The sequence below is a fragment of the Epargyreus clarus genome, unplaced genomic scaffold, assembly GCF_041222505.1.
Source record: "Epargyreus clarus isolate Ecla_fem2 unplaced genomic scaffold, WU_Ecla_fem_2.2 ptg000031l, whole genome shotgun sequence".
NCBI classification, from domain to species: Eukaryota; Metazoa; Arthropoda; class Insecta; order Lepidoptera; family Hesperiidae; genus Epargyreus; species Epargyreus clarus.
In genome coordinates this window covers 40,739-68,303 of record NW_027332236.1, presented here as the reverse complement: position 1 = coordinate 68,303, position 27,565 = coordinate 40,739, and the positions used below count along the sequence as shown (strand labels likewise).

The 27,565-nt window shown below is 36.6% G+C and overlaps 2 protein-coding genes across 3 annotated transcripts in view; one reads left to right on the top strand and one right to left on the bottom strand.

Annotated features, from left to right (window-relative positions):
- LOC140754804 (hexokinase type 2) overlaps nt 1-643 on the top strand; it is a 40,525-nt gene extending 39,882 nt beyond the window's left edge. The window contains exon 11 of the mRNA XM_073089914.1: nt 80-643. Coding sequence (XP_072946015.1) covers nt 80-169 — 90 coding nt within the window. The 3' untranslated portion in view covers nt 170-643. The remainder of the gene's footprint in view (nt 1-79) is intronic.
- Nucleotides 644-2,024: 1,381 nt separating this feature from the next.
- LOC140754803 (epidermal growth factor receptor kinase substrate 8) overlaps nt 2,025-27,565 on the bottom strand; it is a 35,628-nt gene continuing 10,087 nt past the window's right edge. The window contains exons 2-17 of one of the 2 annotated variants that reach the window (XM_073089911.1): nt 23,081-23,205; nt 22,218-22,371; nt 21,671-21,741; nt 20,963-21,168; nt 19,713-19,812; nt 18,143-18,738; nt 17,647-17,739; nt 17,131-17,319; nt 16,421-16,509; nt 15,578-15,702; nt 14,627-14,815; nt 14,130-14,178; nt 11,003-11,092; nt 10,526-10,641; nt 10,108-10,300; nt 2,025-2,938 (exon numbers count right to left, since the gene is read on the bottom strand). In XM_073089911.1, the coding sequence (XP_072946012.1) occupies nt 2,757-2,938; nt 10,108-10,300; nt 10,526-10,641; nt 11,003-11,092; nt 14,130-14,178; nt 14,627-14,815; nt 15,578-15,702; nt 16,421-16,509; nt 17,131-17,319; nt 17,647-17,739; nt 18,143-18,738; nt 19,713-19,812; nt 20,963-21,168; nt 21,671-21,741; nt 22,218-22,371; nt 23,081-23,134 (2,496 nt within the window). In that variant the 5' untranslated portion in view covers nt 23,135-23,205 and the 3' untranslated portion in view covers nt 2,025-2,756. The remainder of the gene's footprint in view (nt 2,939-10,107; nt 10,301-10,525; nt 10,642-11,002; nt 11,093-14,129; nt 14,179-14,626; nt 14,816-15,577; nt 15,703-16,420; nt 16,510-17,130; nt 17,320-17,646; nt 17,740-18,142; nt 18,739-19,712; nt 19,813-20,962; nt 21,169-21,670; nt 21,742-22,217; nt 22,372-23,080; nt 23,206-27,565) is intronic. The other variant, XM_073089913.1, reaches the window with a different exon arrangement.

The window sequence follows — 27,565 nt, the reverse complement described above, 5'->3', positions numbered from 1 at the left end:
CGGCCGTAGTACAAGAGTTGCAACCTTATATATTATGACTTAGGAATTCTATTTTTCATCAGGTATTTTTGTATTCCAGTTCACCCTGCTGGGCGCCGAGGACGGCAGCGGCAAGGGCTCCGCGCTGACGGCCGCCATCGCCGCCCGCGTCGCCGCGCGCAATCAGTAGCCACTCATCTCATCTCTTGGATTAATAGACTGACAATATCAACGTTGATGATTTAAAGGATCTAAATTGTGAATTTGGTACTGACTAAACTGATTAATATTTTGGCAAAGGGATATTTTCCACCAGGCTCGAAGATCAGGCCTGAGGAAGCGGCCGTGCTCCGAGAGGCACAACCGGTGCTTGTATATATGCAAAATGATGAGAAAACTTTGATAGCGCGATTCAGAAATACTAGTGGCGCCCTCTCTTGAAGAGTTACAGATAGTTTTACAACTCTTCCCGTAAATTCCAAATTTGAGTTCAGACAGAAGGGAAGTTTTGTTAGACAGGGAAATTCGAACAATTGGTATTGTCAATCCAGGTTAATCGCTCGGTGCCATTCGAGTTCTATTTCTTCATTCTTGACTATAAGACTTCCTTATCCATATAATGTTATATATTAACTCTTTATGCAAGTAAAAATGCTATTTTGATCGCTCATACAAAAATGAAAGTAAATGGGTCATTTACAGCTAATTTTATAGATTTTATTACAATTGAAGTTTTTGAAATTTTTACAATAGACGATAACGTCAAATTATTTAAACATGGGCGTGTGCAATACATACTATACATATTACACACGTACAACTTTGATATTATCATGAATATTATTGACTCTATCATCTTTGTTAATTAAAATATTTCTTAATGAAAATGATCTTCACAACAAATTTCGAAAGATACCTTTGTGTAAAAATCTTTACCATGTTCTCTGTTGTGTACTGTGATGAATCATTATTATGGTAACTATTTTCTCAAGGGTTTTCTTCCTCTTTAGTCAGGGTTATCTAGATATTTCTTGTATATAGCAAGTAGAAATCTATTCGGGAGACGAGGGTCGGGGGATCGTGAGACCAAACCTGACCTGAGAATCAGTACATGTGATATTGCATTTGTTTGTAATTTGTGAATGTGTGATTTCGTGCGTGAATATGTGTGTGATTTCCTCGCGGGACGAGTAGTGTGTAGACTTGTAGATTGAGGTAAATACTAGTAGTTTATACAATTTAGATTAGGTACATTAAATGTAAAAATATAAGTAACACTGTCGTGCCATACTCGTTAGTCGTAGTCGTGTCGTCGTATTGTAAACGAGACTATTGTCTTGCCATTCACATTATATCTCACAGAATTATATATAAGTTACGTATAAGAAGACATTATCGGGTGATCATCAGTAATGATGTACGTTTTATTTTCTTTCTTCCTAGTGAGTAAAGGATATATACTACTTATTCCACCATTTTTCTTCTGTAAGTTTATAGAAATCATTGAAATTATCATTTCTCGTTCATTGTCATACACGATAAGAAAAAGTATAAAATATTTCGAAAACCATTTATTGTAAGTAAGTAATAAAATCGAATTGTGAAAGACATAGACTTTGGCTGTAATGTTAATGTAATTATTATAAGCATTGTAATATTATAACACGCCATTCCTAAAGTACGCACAGTGTTCGTATCGCTCAAGGAAATAGTGACAGATTTATATTTGATTTGTATCAGTAATGTTATGGAACCCCGTAACCGTAACCGAAAATTTCCTAAAATATCCGAGAATATCGGATATCGGATAATATCTGATATAAAAATCTATTTGAAATTCGATTTTGGACAGATTTTTATGCGATATAAAAATTTCTAATAATTAAGGCGGGTTCTAAATGAGACACGACTACAATATAACCGTGCGTTCCTTAAAAATTTTAAATCCAAAACAAAAACTGTCGGGAATTATCGGATAATCCAAGGTAATACAATATCTGTATCCGCAGCTTTTATGCGATTTTTTAAATATTCGTATCTACTAGTATCTAGATCCGAAATTTGAAATTCGTAACATGCCTAATATGTATTGCTGTCTCGCTCTCGCATACGAACACCGTGCGTATTTTGCATGACGTACTTGGTAGCTAATATCACATAGTTTTTATAATCATTTAAATCAGAATATATTTATAAAAGTAGTTTATTACAATGTTGTTTTGTTTTTTATTAAGATTAATAAAATATACAATTTTCATATTATACTTGTTTTTATTAAATCTTATTTTAGCCAAAGGTCTGTATATATAATTATGGTCCATTTAATTATTAATTGCAAATTTAGAAAAAATATGTAGTATATTCTCGGAACTTAAATATTATTAATAATGATTACTTTTTATTGAAAGGTACAAACTATTGAATTATTATATTATATCTTTAATAGAAAAACATATAACTGAAAAAACATACATAACGTAACGTATAAATTTTAAATTAATGGATATTAATATTAATGTTAACATTAATAATAATTTGCCCTATCTATAATACTTATCTATTGGCCGCTAATTAGGAAATCGTCAACTTGTACTAATAATAAAAAATATATCAAAACAACATCTAGAAACAAACTCTTAAATAACCTATAAAGAAAGTTAGTAGAGTTAATCATAATAATATTAGTATACTTATATTAATCGTTATCATCTTAATTAAGTAAAACAATCTTATAGTACTTTTCAAGGTCACAAATCCATCGAAAATATATTGTCCTCTTAACAATAGGATGAGCTAAGCCAATAGGCAGTAATGTTAAAGTCGCTGGACGGGTCGAGCAACAGGTCGGGCGACGCGTCAGGCGGCGTGTCGAGCGGGGCGAGCGTGATCACGTGACCTCCACCTTCTCTCGCACCTTGCGCAGGATGCTCTGCAGCTCCGAGGCGGACGTCGTCTTGTACTGTGCGCATAAGCATATCAACACATAGACAAACATCAGACAAAATATTATTATTTGACAGGCGAATAATACGGTTTCAGTTTGCAAAAAAAAGTAAGACTATATACATAGATTTAAAGTAGACACGGATCAAGAAGGCACCCTGAGATACTCCCTCAGTAATATAGATTCCGTCTCATCTTAATTAACTTTTTGCAACCTTTTCGATACATAAGATTCTGTTACGATTCGGATTTCCGTTAACACCCTAATATTTTAACTTCATAATCTACCACCTACACAAAACATAATCGAATACTTTGATTCCTTTGTATTTAAAAAAAAATATTAGTATTAAAACTGGTAATATTTAAAGAGAATATAATTTTTACCCGACTGCCAAGGAAGGGTTATGTTTTTCGCGCGTATCTTGTATGTTTGTCTTTCTTTATTTGATCCGATCTAACAAACGGCTGGATGAATTTCAACAGTTAAAGTGTCATTATATTTGTCTCAACGACCCGAGTGTCCTTAGATAGGTGTTAGTAAAAAAAAATCAAAATGGCGAATTTTTGGCGCGAAATAGTAAGACATTTAAAAAAAAAAGTTAACCGAACCTATCGAGTAGGGTATCAAATGAAAGGAAATTAAACGGAGATTATAAAAACATATTTGTATATATATAAAACAGTAAGGTGACTGACTGACTGACTAACTAAATGACTTTTTCATTTTTCAGAAATCAACGTACAGCCTAAACCAAGGACCTTACAGTTCTGAAATTTTGCACACAGGTTCTCTATATAGCTTGAATAAGTACTAAGAAAGGCCTTTTGGAAATTCTACCCTTAAGAGGGTAAAATAGGGGAAAACTGTTTTTTTGAAATCCTTTAATTTTGAAGCAACTACTATAAAAATTTGTATTTGGCTTTCTGAATAGGAACAAGGACGCACTTATTTATCCCCCTCCGAAAAATCAACCCCGTAGAGGGTAAAATAAGGGTTAAAAGTTCATTTGAACAATCGTCAATTTTGAAGCAAACACTATGACATGTTGTATCAGGCTTTTTGGATAAAAATAATGAAATGCTACCTCTAACGAGGTAAAATAATGACCGAAACTTTGATTTACTGAAGTTATATATTTTATAGACCGTAAATGGTGAATTTTTTCGCAAAATAGTAACACGTTTTAAAAAAAGTAAACCAAACCTATCGAGTAGGGTGTCAAAATAAAGGAAATTAAGAGGAGATTAGATATACATTATATAATATATCTTATGAAATCAAACTCATCTTGTAGGTCTTGAAGTCATGTAATAATATAGTCACATAAACGGTACAGAGTAACGATATAACAATTATACGTAAGTAAGTTCACACTAGTGATTAGAAGTATTATAACTACACAAGTATCTCCGTTATTCGACTGCTCTTGCTGAAGTCTCCGACCAGAATGTCGCTCTCTGTTAATTCGAGCGCCGCCAAGGTGTCGTCCCCACTTCACCTACCCGCATCTGTTTTTAAACTGTAGTATCAAATGAGTCACTTATTACTTTAATGTAACGTTATAAAAATGTGATATCGTTAATATCCAAGCTTCTTATTAACGACGATAACATTCGGCCGTCCTGCTCACACGTTCGTCCTCGATCGTGTATGGTCTGATGCAAGAGCTGCAAAAGAAAACCAGTTGTTTAATGCCTAAGTCCAGAAGAGTTACACATTTTCTTGTAATACCGACTCGCACGTAAGAGGCCCGAACTGTTTATCAAAAACATGGCTTAAACTCTACGCATTTTCTTGCAATACCGACTCGCATGTAAAAAGCCCGAACTGTTGATCCGAACCAAGGCTTAAACTAGGTGATGTTCATATAGAATCACACTAGTTGTGTATTACCTAGGTTATAAATCTGCCCCAACAGTGTTCACCACGGATTTCTGTTGCAGGCATAGTTCATAAGGACTCTTTACATAAATGTCATATGCGCGACAGGTATTGAAGCGAATGCATTAGACCATTGTTAAATAATAAAACACACGGTTTAAACTAGGTGATGTTCATATAGGATCACTCTAGTCATGTATCACCGCAGTTTTTATACCTTGTTTACGATAACATTCGGCCAGTGCTCAACTCAAATTTACTCTAAAAATGCAATATTCACTCAATGTAATACATTCACCCAACATACATACATACATACACCCAATCATATGCATCACCAAGAGACACCCGCGAACATTACACTGCTCGAGGCATCTGCACTAATCCATCTTAACTACAGATAAATAAAAATCAAACTAAAAAAAGTTTCCTACACCTACAGTAATGACAACATCTAGCTGCCCACTTTACTTATGTCTGGATTCTAAGTCCAATAGTTAAATCTCCAACAACTATTGATTCGATAAAGTTACGCATCAGAATAACGACGTTTATCTTATTAGTCCATTTCGGAATGCTCAACAACCTGTTCAATAACTGTTATACTGATAGATAGATAGATCTATAGTTGGCCACTAAATGAATCTGTGCGACTCAAAATACTATTATAAAATTATTTTATTACTACTTAGTACTTCTTTTAATTATTACAATGTTATTTTATACAAATAGTTGCCTTTCCAATGTACGTCTTTTATCAACTGATGAAGCAGTATCAAAATAATAATATATCGTGAATATTTGAAATGAATGATATCAAAGTTAAAGACTAAATAATGGTAAACTAACCATGAATTTCACACAATATAACACGTATAAGTTGTATGAACCCAATTTTTTTTACGTTATTTATCACAAATTCAAATTATTTCTTTCAAAGTAGGGCCACATAACCCACTTTTGAAAGTCAGAAAGAAATTTCATTACATTAAATTGAATTTATATTCAGTTATAATAATACATACTATTACATGAATTTCAAAATTTAATTAACAAAGCAAAGGACCCATGCGTTCACGTCAGCGACATACTTGTCAATTGTGTATGGCTTAACTACTTAACTTTTTTTTTTTTTTTTTTTATTTCACCAAAAGTTTTAAATTAAGATTCCCATAAGGAAGTTATAGTTTGGGCTATTTTACTGTAAAAGTTATGCATTATACTAAGGAAGATTTGCTAGACTTTACGCAAACGTCGTTTTTAAAAAAAAATCAAATAATGTTATGGAAAGAATAAACACATTAAAATGGTCCGTTAATCTAAACGGAGTTTAAACAGACCTTGTCTTACATTGAGTTCCTCGGAAGCGGATTTTTTTTTTTTCCGTAGGTAGTTATCAAACGGATAGTGTTATTGAATACACACTCGTAAACTACCTACCAAGAAAAATGACTTCAGAAACCGGCCATTATTTAACTATACTTATTTGTGTCTACAACTGATAAAAGATATTTTTTTTTAAACACGCTTTTATTTTTGCCACGCTTTTATTAACTTGACCTGTATGTATGTAACGGAATATTTGAATTCGATTTTTACCTACTTTGAACGGTCAGATTTATTTAAAAATTTTGAAATACCTATGACATGACATGATTTTAATAATCTTGTCCGATTCTAATTTTGTCTCATCACGATCGTCAGATTTAAAACTATAACTGTTTTACATAACATGTGGCTCCTTATCAATCACAACCTAAAATTTCTATGACCTGAAAAAGGTCTATTAAAGTTGATCATGATTTTATACCAGCCAGCCAAACAAACAGTTAGTCAAACTATCTTATGATACACCTTATTACCGAACAATTCATATTTATTATATATATTTCAAACGCCTCGGCTTCACCTGACTTTTATATAGTTTGTAATAAAAATTATATTAGTGCGTAATATCTATATAGATTATATTAATATAATATGTATCATTTACAACCAACACTCTCAAGGAGATGCTCGATGTTTCTATAGAGAAAACCTAGACATGACGCAATTGTGAACCGTATGAAATTTATATGAAAAGTAAATTATTGTATAAGAAAATCCCATCGAAATGTACCTATGCTTTTATTTGATTACATTATTATTCATTTGGCTATGATATACATATAATAAGAATGAAATCTTCACGTGTTTACATCGAATATATTTGAAAAAGAAAAATTGTCTGTCGGTTTGTATATTTGAAAATGCATTAAAACCAAAACTACGAAGTCGATGTCAAAAGTATACATTTTTTTTAAAAAAACATTACATGACCAGGTAATGGACAATTCCAAATTACTAACGTACTCCGTGATCTTGACAGAGGGCATTGTATAATTCAAATTATATTTTGAATCCACATGAACAAAGTCGCAGGCAAGACTCGTTTTAAAAATGCAATTCAAACTATATTTTGAATCCACATGAACAAAGTCGCAGGCAAGACTCGTTTCAAAAATGCAATTCAAATTATATTCTGGCTCCACATGAACAAAGTCGCAGGCAAGACTCATTTTAAATATGGTATACAAGAGACTATCTAAATTTATGTAGGCTTCAGTGACCGTTTCTCACTTAATACGTATAATAACTTAATTGCTGTAACTTGTAAATAGAACTAAGCTCAAGTTATAAAAGCATCAATTTATTATTATTATTATTATTTTACTTAAAATAATTTATTCTCAATCCCATACAAAGTGGATCCCGTTTATCATTTCGTAAATGGCTCACATAATTAATAATATCGATAGTCTAAGCGTCTCAACGTTTAAGGTACAAACTTCATTTACCAGTATTTGATAGTGCCCAATTTTCAAACCAAAAGGACGTGTAATGTGTCAAATTCAAATTGAAATTTAAAGATTTAAAATTACGAGATGTAAAGAAATATTAATACAAAACGAAACGTTGCATACTAAATTTAAAACAGACATTTAATATTATGTATAAGTGAGTCAGTCTGAAGTAGAATGGGAGATAAGAGAGATATTTTTATATATAATATTCCAAAGACCGCTGCGCATAAGTTTCTCAGTTTTCTTATAGATCATTAACTAATGTGCATTTATACTTTATGGGAGTCAAAACACAGTAGTACACAGTACTGCGTGAATTCGCCTAGAATTGATGGAAATCTAAATTTGGCAACGTACGTATGCTTCTTTCATAACAATTACGTATCAAGTATATGAAATCAAAAGGAAACTTTCATTGATTTATAAAATGAAAATGTGAACAATGTAGATGTGAATGCAAGTTTATTTTTAAATATAGTCAATTAATATCCAAAAAAAAAAACAATAAACCTTAAACTCATTTACCATTTCCCTCCTGGGTACACTCAGCCACTCAATACCGTGGTCGTGATACTTTTTTGCAGGCAGTTAAATATGTACCACGTAGATATTATACATTTCTGTACAATTATGAATAATCAAAATTTTGCAACTTAATAAACGTGTCACTTATATCAAGTAGGTATACTGTACTCTGTAACTGCGTTTGTTGCTACCGCATAGTCCCTTCCATACAATAAAAACAAACGCATATACGTAAACCCCGTTTGAAACATTAAAAGTTATCAAAAATAAATTCAAATCTAACCTGTATGCAATTTCTGGCGTACATTAGCCTATATTAACAACCATTAGGTTCCCATATCTATAAAGCCTGACATTTAAGATTAAAGATCCTTAAAATATTTTCATAAGTACGTGTATTTCTATATATTTCAAAGTAGGTGTAACTTTAGAACAATTAGGATTTACTTTTTACACCACAGAATTTTAACCAAATGGACAGATTTACCACAAGAACTGCCTTGCAAAATTACTTTTAGACACTTCTTCACAGAAAATGCACTTATTTTGAAGTAAACACCTCAGTTTACAATGTTAACAAGTAATTTGATAAGAGTAAAGTTTGTTCACAAAATTTAAGTATATCATTTTCAGAGGGTATTAACATTTCATTGAATTACTAGTCTCAATCTATCCATTTTCTTAATTCAAATGAGTTTTCCCTTACATCAACGACATTTATCTACCCCCATTTTTACTTATTCTACCAAGATGAATTCACATATGACATAATAATGTTTTAACTCACGGTTTTTATTCCTGTGTCAAGTATGTTCGTACTTACATATCGCCGTCCATGATTGTGAGCTGGTTCTTGTACACTTCTGATGAAATCAAACTCATCTTGTAGGTCTTGAAGTCATGTAATAATATAGTCACATAAACGGTACAGAGTAACGATATAACAATTATACGTAAGTAAGTTCACACTAGTGATTAGAAGTATTATAACTACACAAGTATCTCCGTTATTCGACTGCTCTTGCTGAAGTCTCCGACCAGAATGTCGCTCTCTGTTAATTCGAGCGCCGCCAAGGTGTCGTCCCCACTTCACCTACCCGCATCTGTTTTTAAACTGTAGTATCAAATGAGTCACTTATTACTTTAATGTAACGTTATAAAAATGTGATATCGTTAATATCCAAGCTTCTTATTAACGACGATAACACTTATATATAAAATTCTCGTGTTAGTTACCGTACTCCTCCGAAACGGCTTCACCGATTTTCACCAAATTTTATATACATATTCAGTAGGTCTGAGAATCGGCCACTATCTTTTTTTTTACACCTAAGTGATAAGGGTTGTTCATCCTTAACATTTTTTTATTTATATGGCAACACAACGTTTGCCGGGTCAGCTAGTACATATATACTCGTATATACACATCGAGATGACTGTCTGACTGAATGAGAGAGTTGCTGTGCCAGAGATCAACGCAAAGGGAAACCGCTGAACTTAAGGATGCTGAAATTTTACACATAGGTTCTTTATATAGCGTAAATGAACACTACGAGGATAAAATAGGATAATATTGTTTGAACATCTTTTGTTTTTGAAGCAGACACCTACTATGAAACTTTGTATTTGGCTTTCTGGATAAAAATAATGAAATGCCTATTTCACTGCTTTTGGAAATTCTACATCAGCCTTTTTGGTGCAGTCGGGTTTTTGATTTTTTAAATTAATTACTTGTTATGAATTTCTATGGTGACGATACATAAACAATGAACCGACTATGTTACATTAGGTCAGGAAATAAATCTAGGTCTAGACTCGTTAAATATTACTAATAAATGAAATAAACTCCTTAGATCTTTTGTAATTTTCAAAATTAAAGATGGCATCTTTGATAAAATATGTTAAAATCTATATCTTAAATTGAATACTGACTTACTCCAGATACATTTCGTTGCACAAGAACCTGACTGTACAGCCTCTTGCCCTCGTCCGTGCCGAGCACTCTCTCCAGCTGACTGCGGGACAGCGCGAACAGCTGGTGACCTGGCAAGCGCAGCTGCTTCTGCGCCAGTTGGCTGAATCCTTTCGCTTCTAACCATTCTACTACTTCTTCTGGATTGGATTTCTGTAATATCAGGGATTATGAATTATGAAGTGTTTTTTTTTACTATTCATGACTTTTTATCTAAGGGCTAATTTAAAGACAGAAATTTAATCTTAAAGACAATTTACGATATTAATTTTAATCGTTATTAAGTTTTTAAATTACTTTCATCTTCTGCTAGAATGTTTCACATAAAAAACATATACAAATTCGATGTTGCAGGACTAGAAACTGTGTGTTCTTTACCTGATGGATGAATATATCGGGTGTCTTCTTGAAGTCCAGTTTTCGCTGCTGGAGTTGTGGCAGCACCATCATCAGCTCTTCGTGTAAGCTGTTCGTGCTCATTATTGATTTCGTTGCTGAAACCGATGAAAGGACATTTTAAAATTTGAACAATCCTACATGTTTAGATAATACATTTATATTTTGGAGTCCGAGTCGGATTCTCAAGCACCCATAAACATAAAAGAGTTTTTCACATCTACACAGTGAGTACATGTTCGTATCACGCAGATCTACGTCCACACATTTTTTTTGAGAGAAGAAGTTACACGCGTGAACTAACATACTGCAGTCTCACCGCGACATGCGTGACGCATGCACGAGGGCAAAAATAGATACTCTTGAAAAGGCAAGACGCAAGTAACACGTATGCAGACTGGACCTACAACCAACAACCCGCATGACAGGAACAAGACTTTTTCTGATAATAATCCTTACATTTCATGGTGTCAGTCTTAGCTGGAACTATCGCGGGGGGTGGCGGCGGCGGCGGTGGGGGTGGCGGGAGAGGCGGAGGTGCTGCCCTCTCTGCAACAACATTACCGCTAGGTAAAATGTAAATAGAGAAATAGCTATTATAATGTCAGCCGCATGCAACTACAAGAGTTAAGCGTAATGATCGCTAATACACATACATTTCAATGACAATGTCAGTAATTCTATAGCCTCTGCAAATTTTAAGTCAATTATTTCAATGATTATTATTATTGTAATAAATGATTCAAAAGTAAATTAATTGAACGTTTCAGGATGGTACTTTATGACAAAGATATTTTTATTACAATGTTTATCAATTTCAATATTTTTATGTGTCATTATCAATATCGATTAAAACATGAACCATTAAACTTTATAGACCTTGGAATTACCAATAACCATTTATTACTACTTGATAGCAAAAAGTACTTAAATTGTATGTATTAACAGTCAGCTCTTCAGTATATATAGTGCCGCGATTTAAACTAAGTTTATACTTACACTGACAGCGTGTTATATCCTAATGTATATTATATCCTAATTAGTAGCAATTACACAATGACTTATAATAACTATTGAACACCCATTTGACAAAAACTTATAAAATATTTTGAAAAAATCAGCATTAGTTTAAATCCAAGCTAGGAGATATAAAGTATTAATTAGTACGACACTTACCAACGTCATCACAAGAACACACACAAACACACGACCGTAAACACACACATTAACAATAAACAAGCAAAGCGACACACAATAAGGGAGATTAGCAAAAATTCCACGAATTAATTTATCTTAAGCTTAACAATTTTATATTCGCGATAAGATTAAAGAATTAATTTATTATACGGCTAGACACTATTGATGATAGTTGTATAAAAGTATTTAGTACTTAATAAAAGTGTAATAAACAATATCATAAGGATTGTATTTTGTAACAACTTATATATTTTTTATATTATAAGGTACGTGTATGAAGGGAAATAGGGCGCGAATAGACAACTACCAGATTTGGTAAAGAATTTAATGTATAAAAATGTAAATACAAAACTGAGCATTAACTAGAAAGGTGGCGGAGGAGGCGCGCCGGGAGATCTAATATACATTTATCTTTGTCATTTACTGTACATTTTGCAAATAATATTATCTATGCTTTGTTCTATATTATCAGTTTTGAAAATAAACAGGCAGCTTAAAAGTTTTCTTTGTTAAACTGATTCTATATATAATTTTAATTCTTAATGGTTTTTCACAAAATCTAAATGAAAAGATCGTAAATCCTCGCAACGCGCCCTCCAACGGCCAATATAAACATTTGGAGAATACAAAAGTTAATTTACAATCATATTATTTAAATAATTTCTTAACTCCTCGGACATAATATAAAAAGTAAAGTATCTAAAATAGACTCTGTGTAATTAAAACAAGTAAGCCACGATGACGTCATCGCGACTGCTACCTATCAGCTTATACAGTATCCTTAGTATGAGTTTTTACGTTTTTACAAAAATGACTATTTTTGTATTTGTTTACATATTTCTCATACATTTCCAATCAGTTCCGATACAGTCCGCTACGGGCCCGTGATTGGAAATGTATGGGCAAATACGTAAACAAATATAAAACAGTCATTTTTGTGAAACGTTAAAACTCATACTAAAGGTACAGAACACAATATACTCGTAAAGATAAGAAAACTCAGACTTGAATGTCCTTCACAACGTGCACATAGCCACTACAGCCGCTCGTCACTAACCGTGTTTTTTATCATTTAGCACAAACTGCAATATTACAGTACAGTAAGGCACGTGTCTTTGTAGACACGAATGTCGCCTTGTCATATTTATAAAGCGCAATATACCTTGTAAGGTACAATATAATTTGCTTTTTGTGTCGATTGCCATTACTGCCTTACAGATTATGACGTAATAGCTGCCATAACTCGATATGAGCCTTAAAAATAACTATTGAAACTAAATAGCCAGTAAGTATAGATATGCGTTCCTGTGAAAAATGTCACAATTTGTCAATACGAGTAAGCAAATATGTAAATTTTGATTGATTAGTGTGAATTGTGACATTCTTCCTAGTTGTCACAGATAGTTTATAGCATCGTAAGAAGCTTGAACGAGGTCCCAGCGGCGACACACACGAGAGCACATTGACACACGACACCCACACACGGAAGGACGTGTTCCGATACTAGCGTCATCTATTCTCTCTTAATTATACTCATATTTAATGTATTTTATTACGTATTTCATCGCATGGATGTGGATTTATAATATTTATATTGTAAAATTTAAAAGGTCTTTAGCAAACGTTTGACAAAACCTTTAATATCCATACATTTTACGTATTAACAATGAAGCCAAGTATGCAGTGACTCACAATAAATACCTAATTATAACTCATTATATAAATTATGACTAAGAAGTCCTCGAGATGAGAGGACTGCACGTACGTGCGTAAGCACTTTGGTTGGGCGGTCTGGGAAGGTGGGGCAGAATGTTACAATGCATTTGTAAGTAGTAAAGAATAAAGATAACTGAAACATCTTTTTTGAATCAATATGTAAATAATTTTTTTCTGTTTGTTGAAGAAATTACACCATAACCAGAATGCGGGCTTGTTAGTTTTCAAAATAATGTTGATTTGTACTATATTTAAGCCATAGATTTAGCATAATTTTCGGATTGTATTATAAAATATAGTTTAGGGATTAAATTGCATCTTGCATACCAAATATGGTGTATGCGAATGCAATATTCATGATAACAAAAACAGAGTCATTTATAGTCCTTGACATAAGAATCCATTTTCATTTACCGACACGATACAAAAAAGCTTGAAAAGGCCCCGATAGGTCAGAAAGAACATTGAGAAGAAAATTTGAAGAATAACAGAACGATTTGAAGAATATGGGAGGTGGTTGTATCAAGGTGGAATAACAGTAGGTGGTACTAGTCCTTGAGACTCGGCGAGACTAGCTAGAAGTATCGGAACTCGCCCTTCTTGCCGAGGCGCTCGCGGCGCACCCAGTCGGCCGCGCCCACCCCCGCACCGCCCGCCCCCGCGCCGCCCCTACCCGCCGCGCCCGTGGGACTGCTGCCGCCCGACCCGCGGCCGCCGCCCTCCTGGAACGAATATTACCATGTTTTCAATACATATAACAATTACAACTAAACATTATGTAGGTACTTAAGACTTAATAGCGCAAAATTCTAAAATCCCGAAAATTTAAATCTTACTTTTTTTTCGTATTTACTATCATTGTTTAGGTTATTAGAGGTTTGGATTTTCGTGACATACGTTAAAAATGTAACTTCATCTGTTAAACGTATAAAATGTAAGGTAAAGAGCAAAAATCAGGAATCAAATTAGATAGGCACACATGGTTATTACCACTGATGACACATGTCGTACTTAAAGATAAACTTTATGTTCAAAATCTGTGCAATTGGATTTATAAGGCATATGATATAGTGTATCTATGACTGAGAAAATGACATGTACTGAAATTATTTCGTATACGCGTATAAGGGCACTTATAAAACGCTATTGACTTATGAAGTAGCGTTATACCTGGTAGTGCGTGTAGATGGGGTTGGGGTAGAGGTGTGGCGAGTGCGGCGAGTGCGAGTCGCGCGGCTCGTGCGTCGCGCGCGGCGACGCGGGCGGCGACAGCGCGGGCGCCACGATCGTGTGCGGCACGTGCGCCGTCACGCCGCGCCGGTTGCGCGCGCGCCACCACTTGCGAGAGTCGTCCAGCACCTATGAAATGTATTTAAATTTCGTATTTAAAAACAAATTCAAAACGTCATTTTGTATATCACTAGTCAGTTAATCACGATGCAGCGTTTTAGTTAAGGAACAGAGACATAGCACCTTGTTACATGAACCACTTATAAGTACTTTTGGCTTCCTTATATGATTCAGTTACGTGTCAGTTACGTGGATTACTGCAATGATAAAGAGTAAAAATAGTAACGTAAGTAGTAGTCGTCAATACGTCAATAGGTTTTGTATAAGTATCTATTTATATATTACTATTTCTATTACTTTATATCATTCACAGATAAAAAGGCTTAGTAGTATATATGACACACTGATAACGTATGTATAATAGAGTAGTAATAGTAAGAGTAGTTAATATTTTTTTTTTATAATAAAGGAGTAGCAGAAGAACATGCAGTTTACCTGATGGTAAATGGCTACTGCCGCCCATGGACATCTGTAATCAACCCCAGATAGGATTAGATATTCCTACCTGAGGTCGGCCACAGATGCTCCGCTACTCCCGAGGTTAGTCTTCGGAAAGTATGTCTCCCTTACCACACCCTTCAAAACGTTACACAGCAGCGCATAACACTGCTGTTATTAGGCAGAAATAGGCGTGGCGGTGGTGCCGCCGGAGTCGAACCACAAATGATTCTACCTTCTTTATATATTGGTAGATCGTTGACGTTCAAAAAGACTTCTATATTTAAGATTTAAGAATTAATTCTGAATAAATGAGATTAGTAATAGAATTACCTCTAGGTACTCTCCGCGCACGACGGTGAGCTCCTTGTCGTTGTTGGCGGTGCGCGGGTACGTGACGCGCACGACGCGGCCGCCGCGCGCCGCCACGCCGCGCGCCCACGCCTCGCCCAGCTCGTCTGTGACACACCACGCGCTCACAACACTCACAACTCTCACAACAACGATACAATTGACAACTCTGGTAAAACTGACAATGTTGACATAACGGACAAAATTGACAAGTCTTGTAACACTGACATTGTTAACAGTACTGACAAAACTGACAAGTCTGGTAAAATTGACAACATTAACAACACTAATATTAATAAAACTGACAATTATATTAAAACTCACATTGTTAGTAATCTTGACAACATTAATAAAAAGGACAAAACTGACAACACGGGTAAAACTGACAACGTTCATTATAGTGACAACACTAACATTACTAAGACTTACGAAACTGACAAGTATATTAAAACTCACAACGTTAACATTATTGACAATACTAGAAAACGTGACAAAACTGACAAATTTGGTAAAATTAACATCATTAACGTATTATCGACCACAATGACAAAGGACATAATTATAGTCAACGCAATCCAGATTAATAAAAACTTTAAATATTTTATTTTTCAATAAGTTATTGAGCACATTACTATTTAGTATTGATGAATTATTTTGTCATTTGCTTAAGGTAATAAAAATATCGCTCAGAAAATTTTATTTTGTAGTTTAAAGGGTTATGACGTTCGTTAAGTTGTTGGGCTGTGTGTTGATTTATGACCTTATCTCGTCTCATTTTGAGATGGGATTAATATTATGTGACTTCTGGGCCTTGTCTGGACTTACCGTCGTCGCGGTCGGGGCGGTAGGGCGGCTCGCGTTCCGGCGAGGACGCCGCCGAGCCGGAGTCATCCCGAGCCAATGTACGTGGGTTCCTGGAAGTCAGGTAACTTGGGCTCGATCACTGTATATTTCGTATGACTTTATGGAATTTTCATTATATTTTCTATTTTAATGTGTTCGTAAACAATTGATGTACAATCTTTATAGTGCATTTTTATAAAAATAATAAATTAAAAATCTTAATACGATTCATAGATAGCATGATTAGAAACTTAAAATGACTAAGAGGCACTCATTGTGTATGACTATGGTTAAAATTAACTTTACCTACTTTACATGTTATCTATTATAATCTCAAGTGTCGTTTGTTATAGAAATGTGTAAGTACATAAGTTTGGTAGTAATGTAGTAAGTAGTGGGGTAGGAAGGTCCTCGAATGGAGACCACGTCTCGGCAAAAGGAGTACAGGACTCCCCCCGGCCAGGTGGACTGATGACCTGAAGCGGACGGCGGGTAACCGTTGGATCCAGATCGCTCAAGACCGGTCGGAGTGGCGTAGATTAGGAGAGGCCTATGTCCAGCAGTGGACTATTACAGGCTGATGGATGGATGGATGGATAAGTTTAGCGTAATGTTAACTGATGTGATCGATCGTTGTACATCGATTTACATAAAATAATGACAAGCGACGCAAACATGACAACAAGCGGTACCTGGGGAAGGGCGCGTACTGCTCGCCGTAGATGTCGGGTTCGTCACGCTCGTACCCGTAGCCGGGCGCGTCCCGCACGTCCCGCACGTCCCGCTCCGCGCCCTCCGCGTCGCGCTCCCGCCCGCCCTCGCGCTCCCGCCCGCCCTCACGCGCAGACTCCCGCCCCGCCTCGCTGCGCCGCGGAGACGGCCTTGTCCCACACACACACACACACACAGGTCAACATGGCGGACGATACAATAAGCAGGCGTGGATGTATGGTATGTATATATATTCAACCATTATCGAGTAAAAATACATGGTGATGATGATGGACGATACAGATGTATGATAATGGTGTTAGACAAACGAACCGTCACCGATCCTTTTTATCATGTCAATCACTTTTTGAAACAAATATTTTAGGATAAAAAGAAAACTACTTGAAATGTTTCTTATTTGTTTTTCATAAATTTGCATGATATACGAATGAAAATTCAATGTACGATGACGTATAAATAAATGGTATACAAGTCACCTGCGCAGAGGCTGGTCATCCACCTGGTAGTCCGGGGACCAGCCGTCCATGAACACGGGCTGGTACGGCGGTATCGTCGTCTTCCATTGTTCCCTTTAAGACAACAGGCAAGTAATAGAGTACTAAAATATTTTTAGGTCGCGACCGGATAAGCCGGAAGTGATAAAGGTATCTATGGATTAAAATAATTACAAAAATTCGGTGATAACGTTCTACCGTCGGCTAAAAATATGTTTAAATCCGCGGTCTCCGGATAAAATATAATCGTTTTCAGGGATTATTGTATTAAAGGATTTTGCTGTCTGTGATTCCAATAGTGCCATTTTTTAAATTTAAATGTTTATTCCTAAGGCTACAACACTTTTTATGTTTAATTAGTAGGCACACGATTCGCCCCATAAATGCAGGTAAAATATCGCCCTTTTGTTACTTGTATTTATATCTATGTAATATTGCATACTAGTAATATAGCCATAGCATTAAATTAAGTAGATACCTAGGTATGAGCCAGGCGTCTCCCAGCGAGTGCCAGAGCTCGGTCTCCTTGCTGGTGACGCAGTTGGCGAGCAGGTTGAGTGCGTCGCGCGTGAGCAGCGGCTGCACTACGCGCGCGGGCAGGCGGCCGTCCGCCACGTCCTGCGCCGCGTCCACGATCAGCGCCAGCGGCGTGAACAGGAAGTGCACCAGCTCCGGCGCGTTCGGGTCGTGGATGTGCGCCCGCAGCCGCGCCAGCAGGTTGAACGACAGCTTGAACTTCTGTAATACATCCACGAAGTCGCGCTCGGGCGGCGGCCGCGTGCGCAGCGCCAGCATGCCCTCGCCCGCGCCCTGCGCGCCGCGCTTGCCGCCGCCGCGCGAGCGCCGCCGCCGCTCCAGCTCGCGCGACGCCGCCGCCGCGTGCTGCAGCCGCGCGATGAACTTCTCGATGTCGTCGAAGCAGCGGTTCAGGATGGCTATGTCCTGCTCGTACAACCGCTCGGAACCCGTGGACGAGGCGTCGTCGCGCTCGCCGCCCGAGCCGCCGCGCTCGCCGCGCTCCGTCCGCTCCGCTCGCTCGGCGCGGTCGCCGCGACCCAGTTGCGCTGACATTTGCTGTTTAAACGGTAGGGAATGGTTAATATTAATGAATGAGATTTTATTTGTGTAATAATTCTGCAATAAATCAATAAATGCATAAATTAATGAAATGAATAAAGGACATAACACTCAAGGTTACATTCGAGTGCATGACTATAGGAATGATACGTGACGTAGGTAGTTTACTAACAACGAGTACAGCGTCCCACTGCTTCCGCGTGTAGGTGTGGTAGAGGCGCGCCATGACTGCTGCCGCCGGTGCGTCGCTCACGACTACTCGGCGGTAGTCGAGTGTCCGGAAACTAAACGCTATCTAAGATAACACCTACTCCGCGGCGTCACAGATAATGCGACTTGTCATTTCCACTTTTCACTTGAGGCGGCTTCACTGAGCCGTTGCAATCGAAAATGATAATGATCAGATTTTGAAAATAACGTTGATTATCTCAACTGATGAACGCGGCGTTTTATGCTGTTTGTTTAATTGTTCATGACAATTTATGTGCACAATTCGTTACTGCACCCATATTTATTTTTATTTTGCTGATAAGAGAGGGACATTACCGCAACCTGCTCCACAAAACAGTAACATCCAATCGATTATTATTTTATTGTTTTATATTGGAGCAGTACGCTGTATGACTTATAAAGCAATCGATTGTTTACAGCCTATCAGAACGGAGATAAGGCGCGGATAATTCGATCGCGCGATAACATTGACGTCCGTTCTAGAACCAGCATCAACTCTACGAAACAGTATTATTTGTTGCAAATATCTCTGTATTATAAACATGTGTAAAACATTACTAAGTGAGTGCAAATTTGTTGAAAAGGCATACCTTATGGTGGACTAATAATATTTGTTAAAGAAATGGTTGTAGATCAAATCTAATGATCTGATACAAAAAGTGTATATCTTGCATTAAAAGCTACTTGGGTCACTTTGTCTTAAATATATTGTTTTATCGAGACATAAGTAATATAAGTACCTGTCGTCGTGGTCTGTCCATCTCGGTCTCCCGCTCCCGCTCCCTCTCGCGGTCGATCACGAAGTCGCGGCCGACCTCCGAGCCGCCGCTGCCGACGCCCCTGCACAACGCACAACGTTAGCACTCACTCACTCCACACACTCCACGAAGTCCAACAAAGACTCCCAAAACCAAACAATTAGGGCTTTGAATTATTCTCACACCATGTGTAAGCAGAAACCGGTAGTCCGATTTTGTGCTTCAGGAAAAACATGGCATACGTCTTTTCTAAACCTTCCTTCTCTACATACTGTCCCTTTAAAACTGCCGACCATATCTCCTGATAAGATTATCTACGCAGAAGCGATTTCGAGATGCTTGTCAGTCTTATTGTAGTTGTTCATCTCTGTGTTACCTTCGATTAGATACGGTAATACCATATCAGTATAACGCATGCGAATGGAATTCTCTACATTCGTATTGCCAAGGGTATTTAGTCCATTATTAAAATTTCTGTGGTTTGACACCAGTACCATCACACTGATTTTTCATCTCGGCAAAGATTTCATTGTAATTATAATAATTTAGTTGTATTGTTAATTATTTACACATATTATTATAATATATTTACAGGATTAAAGTAATAAACGTGCTTGCAGTCCATCTGATGCTCAGAAGTAGGCAACTATGATTAACTCCAAATATAGCAGGGATTATATCTAAAGTCAATCACCGTTGTAACTACCGAAGACTAAGATGATAGACAGACGGCATCCATGTATTTCCACCGAAACATAGAATTTCTTGACGCTAGAAATAAGTGCAGGTTTCTGTCTGATTAGAGATATGATCCATGGTCGTGACCACTTAACATTAGAAGAATTACACGCTCAATAAATATAACATAGTTGAAAAGAAATTAGTTTAGAGTAATTGAACTCGACATACCGATAAATATAATATTTTCATTCGAAGGTCAGAAAAAACTAAAGTCAGATGAATCAGCAGGGAGGTAACACCGTCAAACCTATTCCTAGCAATTCTTGCATTTCGGTGGAAGGGTAGGTGGCTAGGTGCGCATGTCGTTCGGTAGATGCCGACTGACGTAGATATGATCAGTCACGTATGAGAACATTTTAGTCCTCAGGAGTGGCAAGGCATCTGTGACCGGCATCAGGATGAAACCTGTAGTATATGTATGAAGCTGGTAACATTTGTGCATTTGGCAGCAGTGACATTTGTTATTTCAATGTTATCTAAAAACATCGTACTTGAGCGCATTGAGTTCTTCAACGAGAGCCTGCGCGCCGACATCGTGGCACTGGAAGATGTGGAGCTCTCTACGCGCGGCGGGCGAGCCGCCCTCCGGCGCGCCCACCACGAAGGCCAGCACGTTGTTGTACAGCTCGGCCGGCTCGGGCGACGTGAACGCCGTCGGCGAGTGCACCCACGACGCCGGGAAACGCTCCATTATCGACTGCACATGCGAACAAAGAAACATCGGTACCCTTAGTATAAGTTTTTTTATCAAGCACTAGATCAATCGCATCGACAGCTCATTAGCCCAATTTCGATTCGATGGTTAGACACTACGTATTCGAGACCGAAAATGACGTAACATGCGACGTGAAAAATGTCAAATTCGTATTTGTAATTCATATTACTACTTAAATTGCTCGATATTGACTGCCTCGATGAGACGTCGATGGTCAAGCGGTCTGAAATTCATACTACCAAATTTTAATTTTCTAAACGATCCGCTAGAGGCGCTGCATGTATCTTCTCAATCAAACATAAATATTCATACCAAGGGAACTGAACAAGGAACTAGATAAAAACGTGGAAATGAAATCTCATCCAAAACACTAAAGAATGTTTTATTTTATGTAGTATTTAGCAAGTTATGGGGAAGTAGAGATCGCCGTTTCGTTAACATGTACAACTTTCCTAAATACATAATGATTCGTTAATTGACTTACCCCAGTTTCGTAATCCATGACTAAAACCCATTGGTCTTCTAAACATAGCTGCATTTTTTGGCTCCATATTCCTGAAAAAAGTATTTACTATGAATAATATTGCAATAGATACCTACGATGACTTACACTGAATAGTGCACTTATCAGAATGACCTAATGAAAAATTAGGTCATGAGCAAAACCGATGAAGATAATTAAAATTAATCGACAATCTAGCAAATGACTTAATGTTTTAAGCTTTTGTACATATTTGTCATTTTGTATAACGCAAAAAAAATTAGATCATTAGGTACACTGTGGGCCGCCTCTAGAGGAGAGTTGCTAGGGATATGTTATAATAGAAGGCTTCGCCAAAAGACACATTTCATTAAGGCATCTAATCCTTTTTAACACGATTTTATTGTTACTACTTTTTGTGCCATTCTCTTACGAGGTGGCACACGATTCGCGTCGTACATCAACTAGTTGGATGGGAAAGCCAGATATCGGGCTCACTAGCCTTGGAAGAGGCATATGTCTGGAGATGAAAGAAATGTTGTAAACTGACCATTAGTCTTCTCAAGCTGCAGCAGCCGGCGCATGCCGTCCGCGGGGTACACGATGCCGGTCTCGCGCGTCACGGTGAAGGTGGCGAGGTGCTCCAGCACGTACGCGCGCCGCAGCCCCGCCAGCGTCTCGAACTCGTCCAGCGCGCGCGCCGCCTGCAAGGAATGCAAACATGTATAAAAATAATAATTATATTAGCAATCCTAAAATTTCAGTATTTTTATCGATATTTAATAATTTATGATACGATATTATCATATAAAAAAATTGGCATCGATTTTTTCTTATTGTAAGGCACTAAAAAAATGCGTCATTTTTTAGGGTTCCATACCCAAAGGGTAAAATCGGAACCCTATTACTAAGACTGTCGCTGTCTGTCCGTCTGTCCGTCTGTCCGTCTGTCACAGGGCTATATCTCCGGAACCGTAATAGATAGACACATGAAATTTTTACAGTGGATGCATAACGGTGGCAGCTATAACAACAAATACTAAAAATAAAATAAAGTTGAATATTAAAAGGGGTCTCGATACAACAAACCGGTATTTTTCGGCATTTTTCGATCTGACTCTTAAACTCTTTAAGCCGTACTAAGAAGACGGTTGAAATTTTTACAATTCGTTTACTATCATAACTGGTATTATAATAAACCATAAAACATATTTTAATATAGTTATTTAATTTTATTGTACGTTGTTTACAGATAAGTAAGGGTGGCATTACTACAACAATTAATAGACTTTGAAAGCTGTCGGCAAAAAAAAGTTCCTCCTAACCGAGTATTCTTTAAAAGTACTGAATTATCGATAATTAATATTAAGTTAAAATTTTCGATTTTAAGGGCATATCGATATTCATCCCTACCTGAGCCTCGCTCCGCCGCGCCCCGCCCCCGCCCCCGCTGCGCAGCGCCATCATGGAGACGCCTCAAGCTTTGCACGACTCCATTGTCTCGACGATTTTGTGAAAATTGATGATTTGTTAGGGTTCTGTGAAAGAAATAAAATAACCATTAGTCTTAATTAATTATTATTATAAAGCTTAAGAAATTGTTAGAACGCGCTACCAGTCGGATTTGTACCAATTAGATTTGCATTGACAATGGCAACACAGTTACTTTACAAAAATGTGTAATATGCAACCGAAGTTCATTTTGATCAGATAACAGAGCTTTATTAAATTAGGAGTTAATTGATGGAGATATTTAACTTTTGAGTAACCTCAGGTAGAGATTTACGAGTATGTAAACGCAGGTAAAGCCCCGGCCCGCAGCAAATTTCAGATTTTTGAAACTTCTAAGTTCAAAAAATAGTTAAGTTGCTACACGATAAAGAAAAATTAAATATTGATAAATTAGAGTGATTTGATAAATTAATTTAGATCAGTTTATTTATTATAATGCATAATGCATTATTAACTTGATGAGTGTCTTATGTAAAACTACTTGACTGTTACTTCGCAGTATCACTTGAATTGTTTAAAAGACTTAATTAAGTATGTGAGAACGCATTAAGAAAATCAATTAATTTATGATGGATTTGTCTCCCTACGAAATATTGATTATTGTAGCAATAATGGGTTTTAGAAACCTTACTCAAATTAGGCGGCGAAAAAAGTTATTCTCAATCGTCCCTGCAATTGGATCGCGAGAAAATCCTCGTCACGAATTTGCTCCCAAATTGTAGTTCGCATAAAATCTATTATTGATAATTATTATACAAAAATAATATTGTAATACTGATTTTTATAGGTTTATTTATAAAATGTTTTATTAATCTGGCTTTCTGGTTGTATATCGTTCTATACAGTGTAATTATAAGAACAGGTCATTCGATTTTGATAAAGCTCAAAAAGAAATAGATATTACAGGTATCACATAGCAGCTCTGACCCACTTTGTAGAGGTGCATGTATGAATCTATTCAACTCTTAAAGAGTTAGTATGCTTATTGTTTCGTAATTTGACGGTCATTGGTCTATTTGGACGCGGAAGTGCGCGGCAGGTGCGCGCGCACGATTGCGATGCGCGCGACGGACGCGGGAGAAACTGCGCGCGCGCTGCATTGACAATCACAACTTCTTCCCTCTCGCTTCTACACGCGCAATCCACATTATGCCGTCCTCCTCGCACAAGTGTAGTTATATATTATGTATCATTTCTAATCCTTTAATTTTTAACACGAGTACGAGGAATAAGTTCACATTTTCAATAAAAAAAAACTACAAATACATAATTGTGTATGTCTTTTTTTTCATTGCAATTTTATTATGTGGAACAACAAAAAGCAATACATATAATATCATATAATTTCATTTCTTATTTATATGTATACTATACCTACATACTCATATAACAAAATGCATTAACGTTTACATTTATTAGTCGTTTTAACTTTAATGTGACATACTGTATCAGTGACATAGAAATTCACAGGTAGCTCACGAGTATTTATTACATCGGTGGTAATCTAGAAATGTCATCAAGAAAATGTTTCTTGTGTGTGAGTGGCTACCAGCAATAAATCGAGCGACTTCAGCAGCGCGATGCGATTTACGATTAAGCGGTAGGCGGTATTTTTTGCGATGCGTACTCGATAATACGAGTACTTTTATAAAGGCAAATATGGTTTTTAGAAAAAAATATTTATTATCTTTATGAAAATAGTTTCCATCAGTTGATGATTTTCAGATGGTTTTCTGATGGTCAGATGCGTTTTATACTTGAGAACTAAGTTGACACGCCTTTTGCATTGTAAACCTGAACACATCAGCTCTACACTGTTATTGTAAGGCGTGTATGATGGTGCTGCTTCTGTAGTCGAACTCTACTTTCAAATATTATAAAAAATAGTTACTGGAATAATAGTTTGAGATACGTTAAGTTTTGAATCGAATATAATCAATGAATGTTCATGTTATTAACAGTTTACTTGCATATAAATAGACATTGTGGGCATATCTAGGTACGTTGTTTCTAAATGATCGTAAATCCAAAACTCAAATTGAATACAATGAATTCCATTCAATCTTCAATTACGTTTTAATAACTTTAATACTGTATGAATCAGCTAACACCTGCGCGTTGGCGTTTAGTGAATCAAAGATGAGTGTATCAATAGGTTATTACTCTTGTGTTTCAATAACTCCACAAGCCCGCGAAAGCTCATCAAGCCTCCGCCTCCGGCCCCTCGCTCGCGGGATTCACGAACCATGACTGGACAATTTACATATTGTGGATACACGCTCACTTTTACATTACGTGTAGTTTTATCATCGTCGTTAAATGATATGTTTCAAGTTTATGTTTAAAGGTTTGTGTTACGACTCCGAGGGTACCACCGCCACAGATATTTCTACCTAGTAACATCAGTGTTAAGCGCTGCTGTGTGTGTGCTGTGTTTTAGTTTGAAATGTGTGGTTAGAGTGACATACATTTCCAGAGCGTTCCAGCTTAGTCTTCAGGGGTAGCGGTGCATGGCCGACTTCAGGTAGGAATGTAATCCTATCTGGGATTGATTAGATTATAGATGTCCATGGGCGGCAGGAGCCACATACCATCAGATAGATGCATGCTCGTCTGCTACTTCTAAATTATAAAAAGAGTATGTTTGATATCATTTATTGAAATACTTAATATGTACGGAATGAAAAGTACATTATCAAAAAATTAGATGTCCCTAAGTTTTTTTTTGTTTAGTAACGTAATTAATAACTGAACTTATTGTCTTTGACGTAAATATTAGATAAGTAAGTATGTACGCAGTTAGTATCGTTGAAACAATAATTACAAATTGACAAAAAAGTTACACAGCCTGAACGCAGAGCGAGCGTCGTCTGAGCAAATAAATTAGCGGCGCGTTGTCGGCCTCCGTCGAGCCTACGATCTACGTCACGCATTCCGCGCCGCGTGCCCAATAACATAACATATGAATATTATCTGCCTCTAACTTGTAATACCTTTTCCCGCCATTATATGCCGTATTCGGCCCGTACAAAGGTCATATTCGCATACGTCAAGTATGAAGTAGAGATTCCTCTCTGTGTCTCCGTGGGCGGCTGCAGTGTCACGTGTGGGAGTGTTAATGAATCAGTTGCGATTCTCACGTACTCTTCAATTGTGCGCTAAGCAACAACTTTAAACCTTACAACTGTCGTCATAAAGTAAGATTCGTAATCACGCGCCGAGCAGATGATCCAGCGTCCTTCATGTCACTGTGCAACCAATAACACATCGCGAAGGAGGTTAAATCATTATTACTTCACGTCTCCATTGTTGCTAACTAACTTGTTAGTTGCAATGGTTGTTCAAAATGAATTTGATTATTTAAAATGTCTTTAAACTCCTCGCGGTTCGACTTTATTATTTTATCAATAAATTGCGTATACTTAAATAGTATATTGCCTATAAATGGGATATTAGATAAAACACTAATAGGTGTCTTATTTATTTAAAGTTGGATTATCTAGTACGTAGTATCTTCTACTAATATAACAAAATCACATCCAATATGTCGTTTGCTGTTTTACTACTTAAGTAATCAGCTACCAATTTTTTTTAAACAAGTACTCGATTATAGTATAATCGAGGCGTTTTAGTAAAGTTAAATGATCGAAAACAGTTCAATTATCCAGTTACCAGTCGGTACGTAATACGAATCAGTTCGCTTTCATCCGGCTGTTATCAGTTGATAACGTGCGATGACGCCACGTTTACGATCTCCATTCCATATTGCCTGAGTCACTACTATAATAATAACATACGGATATTCCTGCTTAATTATTGTTTAGGAAATTCTAAGGATACGTGCGTGGGGTGCGTGGTCGCGCGTTGATGTCTTTTCTAGGAGAGAGTCCCGCGCGTAGGGGCGGGTAGGGAGTTGTAACAAGTATCAAATATTAGGGACATTACTACGAGCAGGTTTAGATATTTTATCTATAAGTTCTGTGGCACATGACTATATAACTTAAGAACAAATAAAAACAATACAAAGGTTCTCAGTCCTGCGCACATTTAAGTATTACAATATTACTTAAGCGATAAAAATCTATGGTATGCAATAGTTCCAGCTACACTTGCTCCATTAGCTTAGTCATTTATTTAAAATTTATATTTAAGTTTATTGTTATTCTTTATGGAAATTAGCCGCGTAATTTTTAGACGTGGGTATATTAAGTAAATTGTAGTGCAATTAATGAAATAAAAAACATCTAAATGGCAAAAACCATATACTTATATTTTCTCGTTACTTAACAATTTTACAATAGTTTAAGGTCTTTGATAATATTAAAGAATATAAAGATAAAGGATTAGATAGGTTTATTGATTTTTAATGAGGACGTATTGCGTGAT